This window comes from Rhipicephalus microplus, chromosome 1, assembly GCF_043290135.1.
Source record: "Rhipicephalus microplus isolate Deutch F79 chromosome 1, USDA_Rmic, whole genome shotgun sequence".
Classification (NCBI taxonomy): Eukaryota; Metazoa; Arthropoda; class Arachnida; order Ixodida; family Ixodidae; genus Rhipicephalus; species Rhipicephalus microplus.
The window spans coordinates 26,780,374-26,796,774 of NC_134700.1; the positions used below are offsets into that span (position 1 = coordinate 26,780,374).

The window sequence follows — 16,401 nt, forward strand, 5'->3', positions numbered from 1 at the left end:
CCACACACACACACACACACACACACACACACACACACACACACACACACACACACACACACACACACACACACACACACACCAACAGCGGGCAAGATGTACACTTGCAACTACAAGCCAAAGCAAGTGGAACTGCTTCTAGACTGAAAAAAAAAAAAAAAAAACTTAATTCCAGCCAGCACGGCTGGCGTCGCGGAGCACTAAAGACGGGTGAAGAAGTTACGATAAAGAGAGAGGAGCATAGGACAAAAAGGCGACCTTGAAAACTTAAACACGTGGAAAGAAGGCAGGTCAGGTAGCTTGCATGAAAGGTCCATGAAATGTGCAACCCACACAAAGGAAAACTTAAGAGAGTACCCTGCGCACGCAGAGGTCAAATAATCACATTGTTGTGCCGGTGGGCTTGCACGGCCCCACCACCTTCGTTATTCGTAATTCGTTCCATGTGACAGCCGTTTTAATGCTTCTGTACGCACGCAGAGGGCATGCTGAGCAGAGTGCAAAGTGAGCGCGAATAGGTCTTAAAACAAAAAACGAATTATCAATGCCTGAGGGGTATTGCAAGTGCGTGCACTGAAACTATACGACTCTGATCCATACAAAGCACAGATGCAGACAATCAAGTACAGTCAGCGGCTAACAATGCTGCAGATGTTGTGGTCATTCTACGCTAGCGACGTCAATGATAGTGTAACAACACCAGCGATAAAAAACTGAAGGGAGACTAGTCAGCCCACCGGTCCTCGAAAGACCGGTGGCAGTGTCAAAACACGGGCCTTGTCTGGCGATCAATACGGGGTACTCCGAGTAGTAGGGGGACAAAAGACAGAGAATTTCACAACAAAAAACTGTCGGAGAGAGTGACAACCTGAGGGCTGCAGAAGCAGGATCGGCATTTAACATTAGCAGTGATTCCACTCCCACGTCAAAGTGCACCAAATCAAATTAACTGCGCCAAAATAATAATACCAATGAAAATTGTGCCAAACCCTCAGATTTGTGGGCATCCATCACAGCCAGTAGCCAACCCGGGACGTCAAAACAGCTGCAGCTTGTTCTCGGGGCCTCTAGAGTCCCAACCGTGTACTACCTAGAATTATTCCGCTGAATTAATAGTAGTTGCGCATGCGTCCCAAGTAATCCACAGCGATATGCGTGGTGCCAATGCAGCTTCTGTTGAGCAAGTCGCATCAACAGCAAAACGCGTTCTCCACGGAGGCTCGTGACTTCTACAGACCATAGGTAGTGTGTAAGCATGGTGGCGATCTCTCGGCAGACGTCATCCTTTTCAGAAATGCTGCGAATAGCTCATATCTTGAGTCGGATTGCACATTATTAAAGCAATTTTCACTAATAACTGCATGCATGCAACCAGAATGTCTGTCACATCTATTTCTAGACATCGTCATCGAATTTACCGTGCTTTTAAGACATTGATGATACATCCCGAGGCCACTTGTTTGACATTTCGAACAATGCACTACTGGTACAAAATGCAAACGTTTGTTCTTACTTCTGGCCATCCGGAAAGGGGAGAGGGGTAATGCCATAAACAGTGTGTTTCGTATTGTACAGTGTAGGGGGCAAAATGAGAGCAGGTTTACCTGGAAGGTGACATCTCTCCAGTCTGTGCCATTGAAGCAGAAGGGCAGCTCATCGGCAGTGGGGGCTCGACCTCCACACAGGTGACGGGAGCTTCGCCAAGTGGCGCCACGTTGAACATGCCGGAACTCACTCAAGAAACGGGCTACAGGTTCCCGCAAGAGCGTCACATAAAAGTACCTGAAAGTTTATCCATTCATCACTGCTCCCTTTCCAAGCATCTTACTGCTTTTCACAAGCTGTTCAAACTGATGCTGCACATAACATCTCGAGGGGTTTTTAAAGAAGCACTGACATTAAATTTTAAAGGCATTATGACTTGTGGGATAGATCTGTGTGGACATTCACACATCATATACAAAATATCGACAGCTAGCAGAGCCTGAACATATTATAATAGGATTAAAGTACCTGTCATGCAACATCACACAAAATGCTTCACCTCGTGACATCAACACCAATTTGGTTGCAATGTTAATTACCAATAGCTACCCCCATCACAAGTTTGTGTTGGCTGCTATAACCCTTGCAAGCACTCTCTCCTAGCAGGCTTCTGCAATGGGCCCCTGCTTCATGGACTTGCAGGGGAGTACAAAGGTCCTTGCTTGGGCAGCAGCTTTCTAGGGGGCCAAGTATGCTTACAATATCCAAGAGAGAATTATAGCAGAACCCAGGGAGCCTTCCTCGAAAAGAGTTGTCAGCATAGTGTTTGTGCAAACGCAATTCTTTCAACTCATGCAGCCAGCTATGTTTACCTGAGACCCATTCTGGGTCCCACCACAGACTGTGCTTTTAGAAACAAACGAACTGCAACTGGGCACTATAAGACAATCGACAAATAATTTACCATCATGCTATTGAGCAAGCAACATTTTCAGCCGTGAAATGTGGATCATTGTGTCACTGCTCCTTTAACATCACATTGAAAGGAAGGCCAGCTCCTTGAGGTACGCCAGGAAACCATTCATCAGCACAGAAATAGAGGCAGGCTCAAGCAGTTGCACCTTTATGGCCAATTTTTGCCAGGTTAAAACAAATCAGCCCCTTCAGTAGGGGTAATGGCAGATGTAGCTGGGTGCATTGAATTACTCACTATAATAAACAGTTGTAGGGTACCCTATGTAAAGTATAGCAATGTGAGACGTCTGTGTCCTCTCCGAGAGTGTGTATTTTTTAGCGCTTGTTTCATCATGAACATATACCAACACGCCCAACTGGCAGTCATCCTCGATAGCTATGTATCCAAACAAGTATTCACCTGCTATGGAAAATACTGCGCTGCAGGGTACCCTTACGATTGTACTAGGTAGGCCATGATCATTTGAGCCACCAGTGACAATTACACACTGAAGGGCCAGTGATGGCACAAGCATAGACTTTCCTATAAATACACCAGAGGGAGCTCGCACTAGTGCACAGCACTGCAGCCAACATGAGAATCATGCGGAATACACAAATTTGTATAATCCACGTACTTTCAGCTCTGTTTGACATCGCATAGCTTGGAGCTGCTTAGTCATGAGACGAAAATCAGCACATATTAAACAGTTACACCACACCACCTTAACCTCTTGGGCTCAGCAACTCAAATCCGGTCACGAAGTTAAAAACTGTTTGTTCTTTCATTCAAAACAAAAGCGAAATGCAACAATAAACAAAGCCACAAGTTCATTCAAAGCCTGCAAGCAAGAAGACTAGACAAATTTGTGTACTATCCATCATTCCCACGGTGGCTGAACGATCGAAGGAACACAAGGTCACAGCCAATATGGATAGAATAGTTGAGGTGGCGAAGGAGTTGTACAGAGACCTACCGGTACAGGAGCTGAACGATTAGGATGATATTGTCATGACGTAGAAGTAGCAGAAGTCGAATATAAGAGAGCTCATTTTAATTTTATGCAAGGCGCTAAAGAGGACCGCGCAAAAACTTCTTCCTTTCTTGCTGCGCGAGCTCTTCTCAGCAGGTTGAATGCGGCACTTGCCTCCCTCCAGGGAGAACATCGTCCTGATCCTCTGCTATGAAATATACAGCGTATATAGTAGACGTATTATGCAACTGACTCAGCGCAGTATGGCTTCATCAGCACAATGTGTACGATTTCTGATTTCTGCTGGCGAGTTTGCAAGAGAGTGTCAGGAATGACCCCGTATTTTACCTCACTTGGGCACCGTACAACATTGTAGGGACCAAAACACCTCTTTAGTAACTTTTCAGAAAGGCCGCGTCGGCGAATAGGGCTCCAGACCCACACTTTCTCGCCTGTTTGATAAGTGACGTATCGGTGTCGCAGGTTAGAACGTTAGGCGTCGTAACTCTGCTGCCGGGCGATTCCCACGCGTGCAAGCTGCCTCGCCTCTTGAATTCGTTAAGTAAAAGCTTGAGCATCCGTGTTTGCATCGTCACAGTCATGGAAGCATTGTCATCACTTCATGGCCATGAAGAAGACTAAATGGCATGCTTCGGATAGTTTCCTGGTGTGCCGTATTATAGGCAATCGTCTTGTGTGGTAGAACGTCGTCCCAATTTTTATGAGCCATGTCAATATACATACTTAACACATTGGCAATTGTCTTGTTGAGGCGTTCTGTTAATCTGTTAGTTTGTGGGTGGTAGGAGGTAGTCTTTAGATGAGCTGTTCCACTGAGCTCAAGCACTCAATTTAGGTGCAAGGCTGTGAAAGTGGTACCTCTGACCGTTAATATGATCCTAGGGGCACCACGCCTCGGAACGATATTTTCAATGAACAATCGTGCCACTTCTACTGCGGTGCCACTTAATTTAGCCTTTGTTTCTGTGTAGCAAGTAAGATAGTCGGTAGCGACAATTACCCACTTGTTTCCAGCATGTGAAATCAGAATTGGTCAAAGGAGGTCTATTTCGATTTGAGCAAAAGGCATGATGGGCACTTGAACTGGTTGCAGCATTTCGGCTGGTTTTAAAGGTGGGAATTTTCGTCGTTGACAATCGCGGCATGTGCGGACATATTGATTCGTCAGAACCAATAATAGCCCAGACGTAATTGATATTCTACCAGTAACGACAAAGGAAGTGGTTGCGGCCTTGCCTCATTTCATTCCTAGAAGGATTGCGAAGACGTAAGGCCGCTGGTGAGAATAGGATAATAACAGACCTGTTGAAACATCGCCGAGAAATCGTATTAGAAAAAATGGCCACCTTATATACAGGTGCCTCTCAATGGGAAGGGTAACAGAATCTTGGAAAAATGCCAACATCAATTTGATGCACGGGAAAGGAGACCTCAGGGACTTGAATAATTACAGGCCGATCAGCTTACTGTCTCTTCTCTGCAAGCTATTTACAAAAATAATAGCTAATAGAACTAGGGCGAGATTAGAGTTCCATTAACCAATGCGCCTGGCAGGATTTCGTACAGGCTCCGCAAAAAAGAAAAAGGATCATATTCATACTATCAATCAGGTAATAAAGAAATGCACAGAATAGAACTAACCCCTATACATAGCCTTCATAGATTACGAGATGGCGTTTGATTCAGTCGAGACATCAGTAGTGATGCAGACACTACGGAATCAGGGCGTCGACGAACCCTACAGAAACATGCTGAAAGAAATCTACAGCGGATCCACAGCCACCATAGTACTCCATAAATAAAGCGACAGAATCTCAATAAAGAAAGGTGTAAGACAGGGAGACACGATCTTTCCCATGCTATTCACCCCGTGTTTACGGGAGGTTTTTAGGACCCTAGACTGAGGAGTTAGAGATAAAAGTTAATGTAGAGTATCTTAGTAATCTGCGCTTCGCTGATGACATTGCCTTGATGAGCAACTCGGGGAAGGAATTACAGCTCATGATGAATGACCTAGATAGGGAAAGCAGAAAAGTAGAAGTAATGATTGTTATGCACAAAACTAAAGTAATGTGTAACAGTCTCGGCAGAAGACAGCATTTTGTGATAGGTTGAGAGACGCTGGAATTTTTAAAGGAACCTATCTACTTAGGACAGGTAGTAACCGCGGAGCCGAATCATGAAAGTGAAATAACTATAAGAATAATGATGAGGTGGATCCCATTCAGCGAGAATTCTCTAATCATGAACGATAATCTGCCACTAATCCTCAAGAGGAGATGTATAACAGCTGCATGTTACTCGTACTTACCTACCCAGCAGAAACCTGGAGGCTTACAAAGAGGGTTCAACTTGAACTGAGGACGACGCATCGAGTGATGGAAAGGAAAATGATAGGTGTAACCTTAAAAGACAAGAATAGAACAGAGTGGGTTAGGGAACAAACTGGGGTCAAGAATATCATAGTTGAAATTAAGAATAAATGAGCATGGGCCGGGCACGTAGGCAGGATCACTGCTGGTCACTAAGTCAAACTGACTAGATTACCAGAGAAGGCAAATGCACGAAGGCGAGACTGAAATTTAGGTAGCTGATGAGGTTAAGAAGTTCGCAGGTATAACATGGCAGCAGAAAGCACAAGACCGGGTGGATTGGCGGATCATGGGAGAGGCCTTTGCCCTGCAGTGGACAGAGTTAGGCTGATGATGATGATGTGCACAAGGCCCAGCGAACGTGAGAAATCGCAGACGCGTTTGAAATAATAAAGAACAGAACAGGTGTGTGAGCCAGCCCTCAATTGCTATCGCTAATGCCCAGGTTTTATATCTACAGCATTCGTGATTAGATGCTTGGTTGGGGTTGATAAGGTTTTGTTAGTGCTTTCCTTTGTCTATCTTTTATCTATTCCACATTTCTTTTCTAATAAACTTTACAGTTTTTAGACAGCACTTGCATCATGTACGTTCTTATATTCTGGGTCCTTTTATATTCGCCGAGTGACACAACTATGTTCCCATTAGCCCAGTTTGCTATATTACTTCAACACCGTAGGAAACTCCCCGACTTACAATAGCATTGATCGATATGTGGGGTTTGACGTCCCAAAACCACCACATAATTAGGAGAAATGCTGCACTGGAACGCTTCGAAAATTTCGCCCACCTGGTGTTCTTCAACGTGCACCCAAACCTGATCACACGGGCCTACAGATTTCGCCTCCATCGAAAATGAAGGCGCCGCCAGGATTCGATCCCGTGACCACTGCGGCGGAGGCTTATACAGTAGCTTTGGCCACGACCTCCTCTATAAACTTACGACCTACTCACCGGTGCCACCCCTATGGGGGCGTGTGGGCCCGAAAATTGGTGCGTAGGGACCAGAGATACCGCGAGGTGCCACCACGACTTACCCTCATAGCAGACCACGCGCTGCTGTAGTGGTGCACTCGTGTGTGCGCGTTTCTGCAATTTTTATCTTATTTATAACGCGCCGGTCAAGCAACCCACAGATCCAATGAATCGAAGCAACATTCTAGCTGTGAGAAGCACCATGGTGGTTATTTCCGGGATATTCACTACAGGAACTCCATAGGAACTCAATCTGCAAGAGCGCTTTTGTGTCCTCGTCTAAGCGCAGGCAAGCAATATGCAAGTCACCACCCATTTGTATTGCGCAGTGTGCCCCACCTAACCGCTGTCTAGAAGTTACAGAAATAATTTGTCCATAGGCAATTAAGACTTCAATCTTGTAACGAAGTGAAACATGAAATCGGAGTTTCTGCAACACAAATAAAGACGGACACGGTACTAAAAACGCATGCGATGACCCGCGTGAGTTTTATTCCCTGCATATTGTCCTTCAATGATACTGCTCATGGATAACAATAGAAGGGAGCAGTTGTGTCTGGCGAACGTCGAATGGTCGATGGAAGTTCTCGATAATACCGGCGTATTAGCGCAATGTTCTTACAGTGATTTCTCGCACCTGCAGCAGTTCGTTGCAGTTATTGCCACTGTTCCGAGCGCCGCTGGCGTTTCCATGTGTGTCTCACCAGCGATGTCATCAAGCTTTTATCACTGGAGCAGCAATATATAACGCATTTAATGACAACAGCTTTTGTCGTGCTCCATTTCGGTAAAGGGAATAATGTTTTCTAGAAACGCGAGTATCTGTACCATGCGTTCTAACTGACTAAATCACTTTGAACTGTCCCTGTTCTATACGACGAGCTTTTAGCATTGACGCTGTCGAATGTAAGTTACGGGAAACTCGTCAAACGATATCTTAGGTGACCACCCGCCGCTCGACTTGCGGAATGGAACACAGCAGTAAACCATTATTTGAATGGTGCTGTACCTGTCGCACCCTAACGCTCCCGAGTCCTGAACAAATATCCTGACAAACATTAACCTTCAAATGGCACAAAAACGAGTCAACGCACGCACCCACCACGCAGGAAAGCGCTTTGGCGGCTGCAGCGATGATGGTTAGTTGTGGCGCCATGGTGTGCTGCGATACTTTTGAGAACTGAAAAAAAAAATTTTAACAAGCAAAAGCAAACCTGGCGACATGGAGAGCGGTGGCATGAGCAAGTCGTAAGTTTATAGAGAAGGTCGTGGCTTTGGCTGGCTTTAGCAGCTCGAGGAGAAACTTCGGTAGAGGCGCGCGGTCACTGGCACTGACATCAGTAACAAAGTGAAAGGCGAGAGGAAACGTTTTTTCTCGGCTGCCGAGTTTCGGAGCAGCGATTTAAATACTGTTTGCGTTCGTGTCAGCATTCAGCACTACACACACTCCAGAACAGATGAATAAACGTTGCAGGACCTAGTAGGGAAAAGGCCGTGCGCTCCTGTGTTCACGCTTAAAAAGATCGCGAATGTGGTGAGTTGGTAGCGTTCGAAAAATACAATGAAAAGACGAAACGTACTCGTCTCCATCGCGTTTGGTGGTGGTAAACGCAATACAGATTTTTCGTTGAGCGTCTTTCCGATCAGTGAGATAAACGTACCGGCGCTTTGCGGGTGCCCTCTCGGCGCGATCCATGGCGTGGTCGACGCAGGCGGTGAGCTCGGTCCAGTCGGCGTGCAGTCCGCACTTCCATCCGGTCGAGTAGCGGCTGAAAAGCCACGAGCGCTGGCCGCCCGCCGACGGGGGCCGGGCACATCGGCAGCGCTTGCGGCCGCGCAGGCACTGGCACGGCCGTTCCAGCTCCAGGTCGCGCACAAGATGCCGCCCGAACACGGTGCCGCCCGTCTTCTGGATGTGCAAGAACACCATGACGTCCGAGCCGCGCATGTCGAACTCGAAATCGTCACGTAGCATGTCTTCGAAGGAGAGCTTGCTGGGCCGACCCTCACGCGTCATGAAACGCGGAGGTCCAAGCACCGCGCGGCCGCTGACACTCGCCGCGCGGTGGCTGGGCAGTCGCGGGAAGAGGTACGCGGCCACCACGAGCACGAATACAACGAGTGCGCAAAGCAAGGGGCGGACCATGCTCGCGCACTCATCGCGGCACGGGCGCACGTAGTACACTCGGCAGAGCTACGCCTGCAGAGCTTCACGCACGTAGAAAGGCTCGCTTGACATGCACCGCCTGCCAACGTTACTAGACTAGGTTCAGTTGCCAAACTCTCCGCCGACGCCGTGCTTCGCCGGTGTCTCCACTTTCAGTTTGTCCGACAGATGGCGGGAGCGTTCCATCGAGATCCAGCTTTCTCAGCTGCTGCGCCTGCTAGGCGCTATACGGGCGCCGAATTAGCGCGTTTCTTCACGCGTAACCAGATGGAAAACTACAAAAACATCACTGCAACACATCCTAGCCACTGAAGCTCCTTTTATACTTGTATCAAAGCATGCAGCGCGACATGCTTTCGAGTAACGAGTTCGAAGCTGCCGAAAACCATCTGTCGTTTCGCTGCTTTTGCGCATGCCCTGCTTTTTTTACTATCCGAAAATGCGCCGTTGAGAGAGAACGCACATGCTGCATTAGTATTGCGTCCGATTCATGCGGAAATAAGAGGTGGCATCCCTGCCCGTAGTCATGACGCGGGGGGGGGGGGGGGGGACCGTTTTATCTACCGGCGATGGTAGGATTCGTTTAGTTCCCAGCGGCGTCTTCGGCCATCTGGGCTAGTGACACAAGGCCTGCGTAAGCGGGTCTGTGCTGAGCAGCGCGGCCTCCCACTGCTTCTCATTCGTGATTTGGAATAAAATGGCTAATAGTCTATAGGGGTTTTTCTTCGCAGGGCCAAATCACAAGCAAAGTAAACGCTTATTCATGCATCTTGGCAGGCACAGAATGACCACTGCAACTAGCAATTTAGCACGAATTAAAAGTTAACAAGGTAAACAGCTTTCGTTCAGCGGTTTATTCATAAATGCACTGGTCTTCCATTTCAGACCACACTGATCAACAGTACTGTACAAGATGTTTTAGCAAACCGGTCCACAACACTGAATAACAAACTGGTCCAGGAAAGCAACATCCCAGCAATTGTTTGCATTGCTGCAGTCCAGAGAAAGCACATTTTTTCAAACAGGTATTCACAAAAGCTTAGCACGCTTCCTGGCAACTTTAACTTGCACACTTGTGTCTTTGTGTTGCCGTAGGAACCTTGCATAAAAATGCATGCGGGTGACCAGGTAAAACTTTATGATGCGTGCAGAGAGCTCTTCAGAATGAACACCACATCCAACTTGTGCAAGGCTGTGTCTTTGTGTCAAATCTTTGACAATGCACCAAAACAGGTCTCCAAACACTACGTTGTCCCTTGTTCTTTCCGTTATGGCGCTCTCAACATCGGTAAGAAGTGACGTCAAATCTTTTGATGGCAGCTGGAGGGCACCCGGAACAAAAGACCGCATCTCTGTCAGAATGGCTGCAGATGGTACGTCATTGGTAGCAAGAAGAGTAGCCTTACAGTCCCCGCAGCTTGAAAACTTTTCTGCTTTCTTCACTACGTATCCTGCCAGGTAGTACAGAGCAGCATCGTGTGGAGTTGGTCGACCATAGTCGTGCTGGTTTGCATCCTCTTCTGGCAGCTTCTCCAACACAATGCTGTGCATGAGCTGTCCGAGCTTGTCTTCTCGCTCCTTCTTCTGATGAAGGACTTCCAGCCTCTTTGAGCTCAGGCTCTCCTCCATGGTGACGAGAACAGGATCCGCATCGCCAGTGCAATTTCCTTTTGTCGCCATCTTTAAAGGAGTGTACAGGCTCAAAAGCCTGAATATTTGGCCGAAATGTACTATCGTAGGGTGATCTTCGTCACCACCAAACGACCTCACGACTCCAAAAAAGCGCTGGGGAGAAAAAAAAAACTGTCAGTGTGAAGAGCAAAACAAGGAATGCAAAATTACATCAAAATGAATCCTAAAAATACCTACTTCCAATGGGTCCTGGTTCAATTTTGCAGTCAGCACATATCTCACATCCTTGCCAAGAAGCAGGGTGATTATGTCCAGAACTGACATCAACGTGACTCGCAGAGATTCCGTCGTCAACTGAGATGCAAACAGCTTTGTGTTTTTTTCAATGCTGTTCCTTTCGGTCTCATTCAGCATGACCAGGAAGTCTTCTATCACCTGTAGCAAAGAGACAAATGCCCCCTTTAATATATTCGACTCATAGTATAACACAATAAGCATAAGGAAGCCCATTACCTTGATCTTGGGCGAGTTCTTACGGATGCCGGTAGCAGGGTGCTTGGCGTTAAGGACATCAAATAGGTCGTTAACCTGCATCGTGAACATTTCAGTTCCCTCACTGTCCTTTAAGCCTGGCTCACGCTGCTCTCTGTAAAACTTCATCCCAATGGCGACGCTCCTGCTGAATAACTGAAACAAAGGTTTAAAAAATCAAGTATTTGCATTTAGAAAACTTGAATAAAAACTAAATGTACGACACCGGTTAGGTACCTGTGTCGCAAGTCTGACATTCATCTTTTCCAGCTTGCTTGGCTTGACGTGCGAAGATGTGAACTTTGGAACAATCTTGAGGTGGCTGTCCTTTTCAGCTTCGTACAGGTGCACGTAGTGTTGAAAGTTTATGCAGTTGGTACCAGCCTGGTAAAAAACAGCAAGAAAGGCATAAGTAAATTTCATGTAGGCTATTTGAGCAATCCCGTTTAATTACCTTTGCATATGTGTGTGTCAGGAGATGGTTTCTCACACACTTTATGATGTGGGGTACATCACATAGGAAATGAAGAAACCGTCCGTCTTCAAGCGTCGGGTGAGGAATCTTGTTGACAGGGTGGTGCAACTTTCCAGATATGCCAAGATGTGTCCACATTGATCGGTTGTTGCCTGCACCAACACTAACAACACCCAGAACTGTTGCACCATGGCGCTCAAGTTGCAGCACCGACTCCACAACAATCTTGGCCAACACAGCCCCAGGAGCTGCCCCCCTAGTGGCGAAACTGGCAATAGGCTGAACCCAATTGTGAAACAAAGGGATGAACAGCAGTACAAGAGCATGGTCAGCCAAGGTGGCCTTGCTTTTCTCTCCGGTGTTTTCAAACTCCACAAATCCATCAAACTTGTACGTGGATTTGTTGAAGTCCACTCCCTCTCTCAGCTTGATTTCATCCAGCACGAGCGTACCACACTTCTCAACATCACGCTTGCTTGAAAAGAATGCCTCGAGCGCTTTCAGGACCACTTGATTGTAACCATACTCACAGGGTACACCTGAAAGCACCTGGTTAAGTCGACTTGTAGTTGGTAAGGGAAGCAAATTCATCTTGCGTATCAAATTGTAGGCTTTGGGGCTTGAAATGTGGAGAAGAAGGCAGTTCAGCACCCAACTTCTGGTGTATCGCACACCCTGTGGTCCCTTTGCTTCCATTTGTTTCAGAGACATCTTGAATGCTAGTTGTTGAAGAGGCGGAAGTGACATTAGATGCTCATTGATTGATGAGGATCTTTCGCTTGTCAATTTCTCTTTTAGTTCTGCCATATTCTTCATGAAAGACACTCTTGCAGCAGCTGCCCTGATGGCTTTCTTTTGAAGGTTTTTCACCTTTTTCTGTTTGCACACCTGCCTTTTTTGCTTCTGAGAATTCTTTTTCAAAAGCCTGTTTTTTTCATTGCGGCAGAATGAACACGTTGACTGCTTAGCTAGTGCCTGGCACCTGAGTGAAAAACCAGTGCTGCTTTGCACGTCGTATCCGGAGCATGCATGAAGGCTGTGCACTTTGTTTATCAGGTCACTAAGATCTAGCATGGCCTTAATGCTGACGCTCAGAAAAGCCTTCGCCTCGCGGCCTCTCGCACTTGCAGTTGCCACTCCGTCACTGCTTACAACAACGCACTTTTCGATTTGCGGCGCCTTATTTGCGGAGGTCAGTGTGAAAAATGCCGCAAACTTACCGCTGCCGTTTTCCTCAGTGATTCTTTGCCACGATGGTGGTAGCTCAACGCATTCCATTTCAGCAAACGACGGCGCAGATGGCTCGGGCATATCGTGTACCACGACATCGGCAGGAATTGTGCTGCAAGAAGCTTGTGACTGCGGTGATGCTGTTTCTTGGTCAGCGTTTCCATTGCTTTCTCGCTGCCGTTTCCGCCTCTTCTCCGCTGGCTTTGACAAGTACGAGGGCAAGTTCGGGAAGACTCTAGGAAGGGCACCCTCGACGAGACTCCACTTACCCCTCGGGATTTCAACAGTTTCTCCGTTGATCACGTGCACGTACGTTTTGCGAATGTCCTGATCGTGAAAGTGGATGGAGCATACCCTAGACTTCGTTGTGAGGTCTTTGTCTGCGCGGGGTATCGCCCTGTTCCAAGCTGCGCGAAGTCGCTCGTCGCTGGGAGCGGAGAAGAAATGCCGGACCGACGGGCTAGTGTCGTTCCGGTACCCGCTTGTACAGCCGGGTACGCAACACGTCGGCATGATTTGGTCGGCTTAGGGGCACCCACAGTCACCCACAGCACTGCATCGAACAAGGCAATCGATACGTTCAGGCAAACACATCGGTCTGAAAACGCGCACCACATAAAATCACCCGGCGACTGTCCGGCGACTGCCCAAACTGGCTGCGCAGCGCGGCTGGCGAGGCGAAATCCGTGGAGCCGGTTGCGACTGTAGCGCCAGTGGGAGCAGTATCGGTGGCCGTTCCGCGCAACGCAACGAAGTTTGTAAACTGAACCTATTCTAGTAACGTTGCCGCCTGCAGCATCTTCAAAGTGCGGCCAATGGTAGTATCACACAACACCCACAGAACACCTATACACTACCATTGAACACCTACCATAGTATCACTATAGTGTACTAGAATATGGGGTAGTGTGTTCAAGGAGGAGCCGTGGCTGACGCAGTTGGTATTGACAGCCGCGAGATGACGCCACCCTAGCATAAGCTGTTACCTCACGCTTTGCTTTTTATGCACTTCTGTGCTTTGATATTAGTAATAGCGGGGGTTTAACGTCCCGAAACCACCATACGCTTCTGAGAGACGCCATAGAGGAGTGCTCCATAAATGCGACCACCTGGGGTGCTTTAACGTGCACCTAAATCTAGGTAGATGCATCTCAAGTATTTGCGCCTCCGCGGAAAATGCAGCCACCGCGGACGGGATTTGATCCCGCGACATGCGCTTGCATACGTAATTGATGACACGTCCGCGAAAAGCTTTCTAATGGGTTTCTTTGTACTGCATTCAAAACAAAACAAAATGTCAAAGCCACAACACACGGTCCAAATGCTGGTATTGTCACGGGGTCGTGACGTGGCCGAAGACAGGAGACTTCGTGTTGGGATTTAACTGTTTATTTGGGCGAACCTGTGCCCGGTAAACGGAAAGTCCAATTACAGCAGCAGGTTGCGCTGAGAATCGTGTGGTGTTTTGGGACGATAACAAAAACTTGGGAAATGGAACGTGGCAGTATTAACAAACGACGGCGAAGCAGTCATCCCTGGGAAACTGCCTGCAGTTTTTAAAGCTTGGTTGCTGAATGAATAAAAAAATTATGAATTTTGAAATATCGAAGGAGCATCTATAAACCCGAAAGTTTCTTGTTATATTACTGCCATATCAAGTCGTAGTCTGCACATTGCGACAGCTTCGACTTCCTTCGTTACGCGCGCGGCATCGGTCTTGTCGATAGTTGCATCATGCAATTTTAATTGTGTTGCTAAGGTGACAAAACTGCTATTTGATTGAGAGGCACTGAAGACTTGGCAATAATTTTGACAATCTTGGGTCTTTAAACGATTACGCTCCCGCCGAAATACTGCTACTTTGGCCGGGATATTGCACTGCACAGTCAAAAGGAAACATCCCTTGGCACCACTGTCAGACTGTACGAAACCCTTTATTTACGAGCGCGCATACTGCAATGCGAAAGTAATGTACAACAACCTCAGAAAAGAGCAGCGCTTCGAGATAGGTAATAGTGCACTTCAAGTTGTAAATGACTATGTCTACTTAGGGCAGGTAATAACCGCGGAGCCGAACCACGAGATTAAAGTAACTAGAAGAATAAGAATGGGGTGGAGCACATTTGGCAAGCACTCTCAAATTATGACAGGTAAATTGACACTATCCCTGAAGAGGAAGGTATATAACAGGTGTATCTTGCCAGTACTTAGCTATGTAGCAGAAACCTGGAGACTTAAAAAGAGGGTTCAGCTTAAATTGAGGACGACGCAGCGAGTCATGGAAAGAAAAATGGTAGGTGTAACCTTAAGAGACAAGAAGAGAGCAGAGTGGATTAGGTAACAAACGGGGGTTAAGGATATCATAGCTGAAATCAAGAAGAAGAAATGGACATGGGCCGGGCATGTAGCGCGTAGACAGGATAATCACTGGTCGTTAAGGGTAACTAACTGGATTCCCAGAGAAGGCAAGCGGGTTAGGGGGAGACAGAAGGTTAGGTGGGCAGATGAGATTAAGAAGTTTGCGGGTATAAATTGGCAGCAGCAAGCACAGGACCAGGTTAACTGGCGGAACATGGGAGAGGCCTTTGTCCTGCAGGGGACGTAGTCAGGCTGATGATGATGATACTGCAGTGAGCAGTAACATTGATTTAATTCGTCGCCATTCCGTGGAATTATCAGTTCACGATCACTTTATCACGGTTACACCTTTATGAACACCAACTGATTTTCGCGTGAAGCTTTTTTTTTTTTGTTTTGCCTCTCGAGACTGGTTGATACCCTTCACGAAAAAATGAAGTCGTGACAGCGCGTAAGTTACTGCTTTCTTTGACACCGAGATGCGGTGCGATCGAGCTCATATAAAATCAAGGTAAACAAAGCTTGAGTAAGCGTTCCAGCGAAGCTGCAGTCTCTTTAGTGTTTGCCACCTCGGGTTCGTAGTCAGCAGGAAGACCCATCGATGAACCTGAATCAGTGGCCTCACCGTCAACACAGGGTGCTGCAGTTATTTTTTTTTTTTTTTTGAAGATGGTAGATTCGACCGCCGAGGTCTTCCGCTTTCTCGGAGGTCTTGGATGCGGCGCTTTCTTCGATAAGTAGCTTGGAGCGTTAGGCAGTAACATCGGCACGGCGTCCAGCGTTAGCTCTGGTCTCCTACGTGGTACGCGAACTTCTTCGCCGTTTATAACGTGCACGTAGTCTCCGAGAACTCATGAAGACTCGAAGTGTTGCTCACATACAGAGCAGCTTTCATCGAAGGTCCCATCCTTTCGAAGTAAATTCTGTTCACAAACCTTCCTCCGTGCTTCGTCTTTGGGTGCAGCGAAAAGCGACGGCTGCTCACCTTTTTTCCAAAGGTATACCCTGTTTAGCACTTGGTGCAAAGCAGTGTCGTTGCCTCCGATAACTCGGCATCACCTCACTGTCGCGTGGCCAGCAAAAACATTGCCAGAAGAACTTTCCTTACGCGGGCGCGAACACAAGCAACAGGTCACTGAACAGCACCCGAGAGCGGCGCGCAGCAGAGCGGCACGGACGTAGGGTGGCTACATGAAGAGGTGTGAAAAGCGGCCGCTGAAACCGGTC

The 16,401-nt window shown here is 47.4% G+C and overlaps 1 protein-coding gene across 14 annotated transcripts in view; it reads right to left on the bottom strand.

Annotated features, from left to right (window-relative positions):
• The window catches only part of Hs6st (heparan sulfate 6-O-sulfotransferase), a 476,371-nt gene extending 466,731 nt beyond the window's left edge, over positions 1 to 9,640 (bottom strand). For all 14 annotated transcript variants that reach the window (XM_075891380.1, XM_075891350.1, XM_075891365.1 and 11 more), the window contains exons 1-2: positions 8,443 to 9,640; positions 1,605 to 1,782 (exon numbers count right to left, since the gene is read on the bottom strand). In XM_075891380.1, coding sequence (XP_075747495.1) covers positions 1,605 to 1,782; positions 8,443 to 8,927 — 663 coding nt within the window. In that variant the 5' untranslated portion in view covers positions 8,928 to 9,640. The remainder of the gene's footprint in view (positions 1 to 1,604; positions 1,783 to 8,442) is intronic.
• Between the last annotated feature and the right edge of the window lie 6,761 nt (positions 9,641 to 16,401).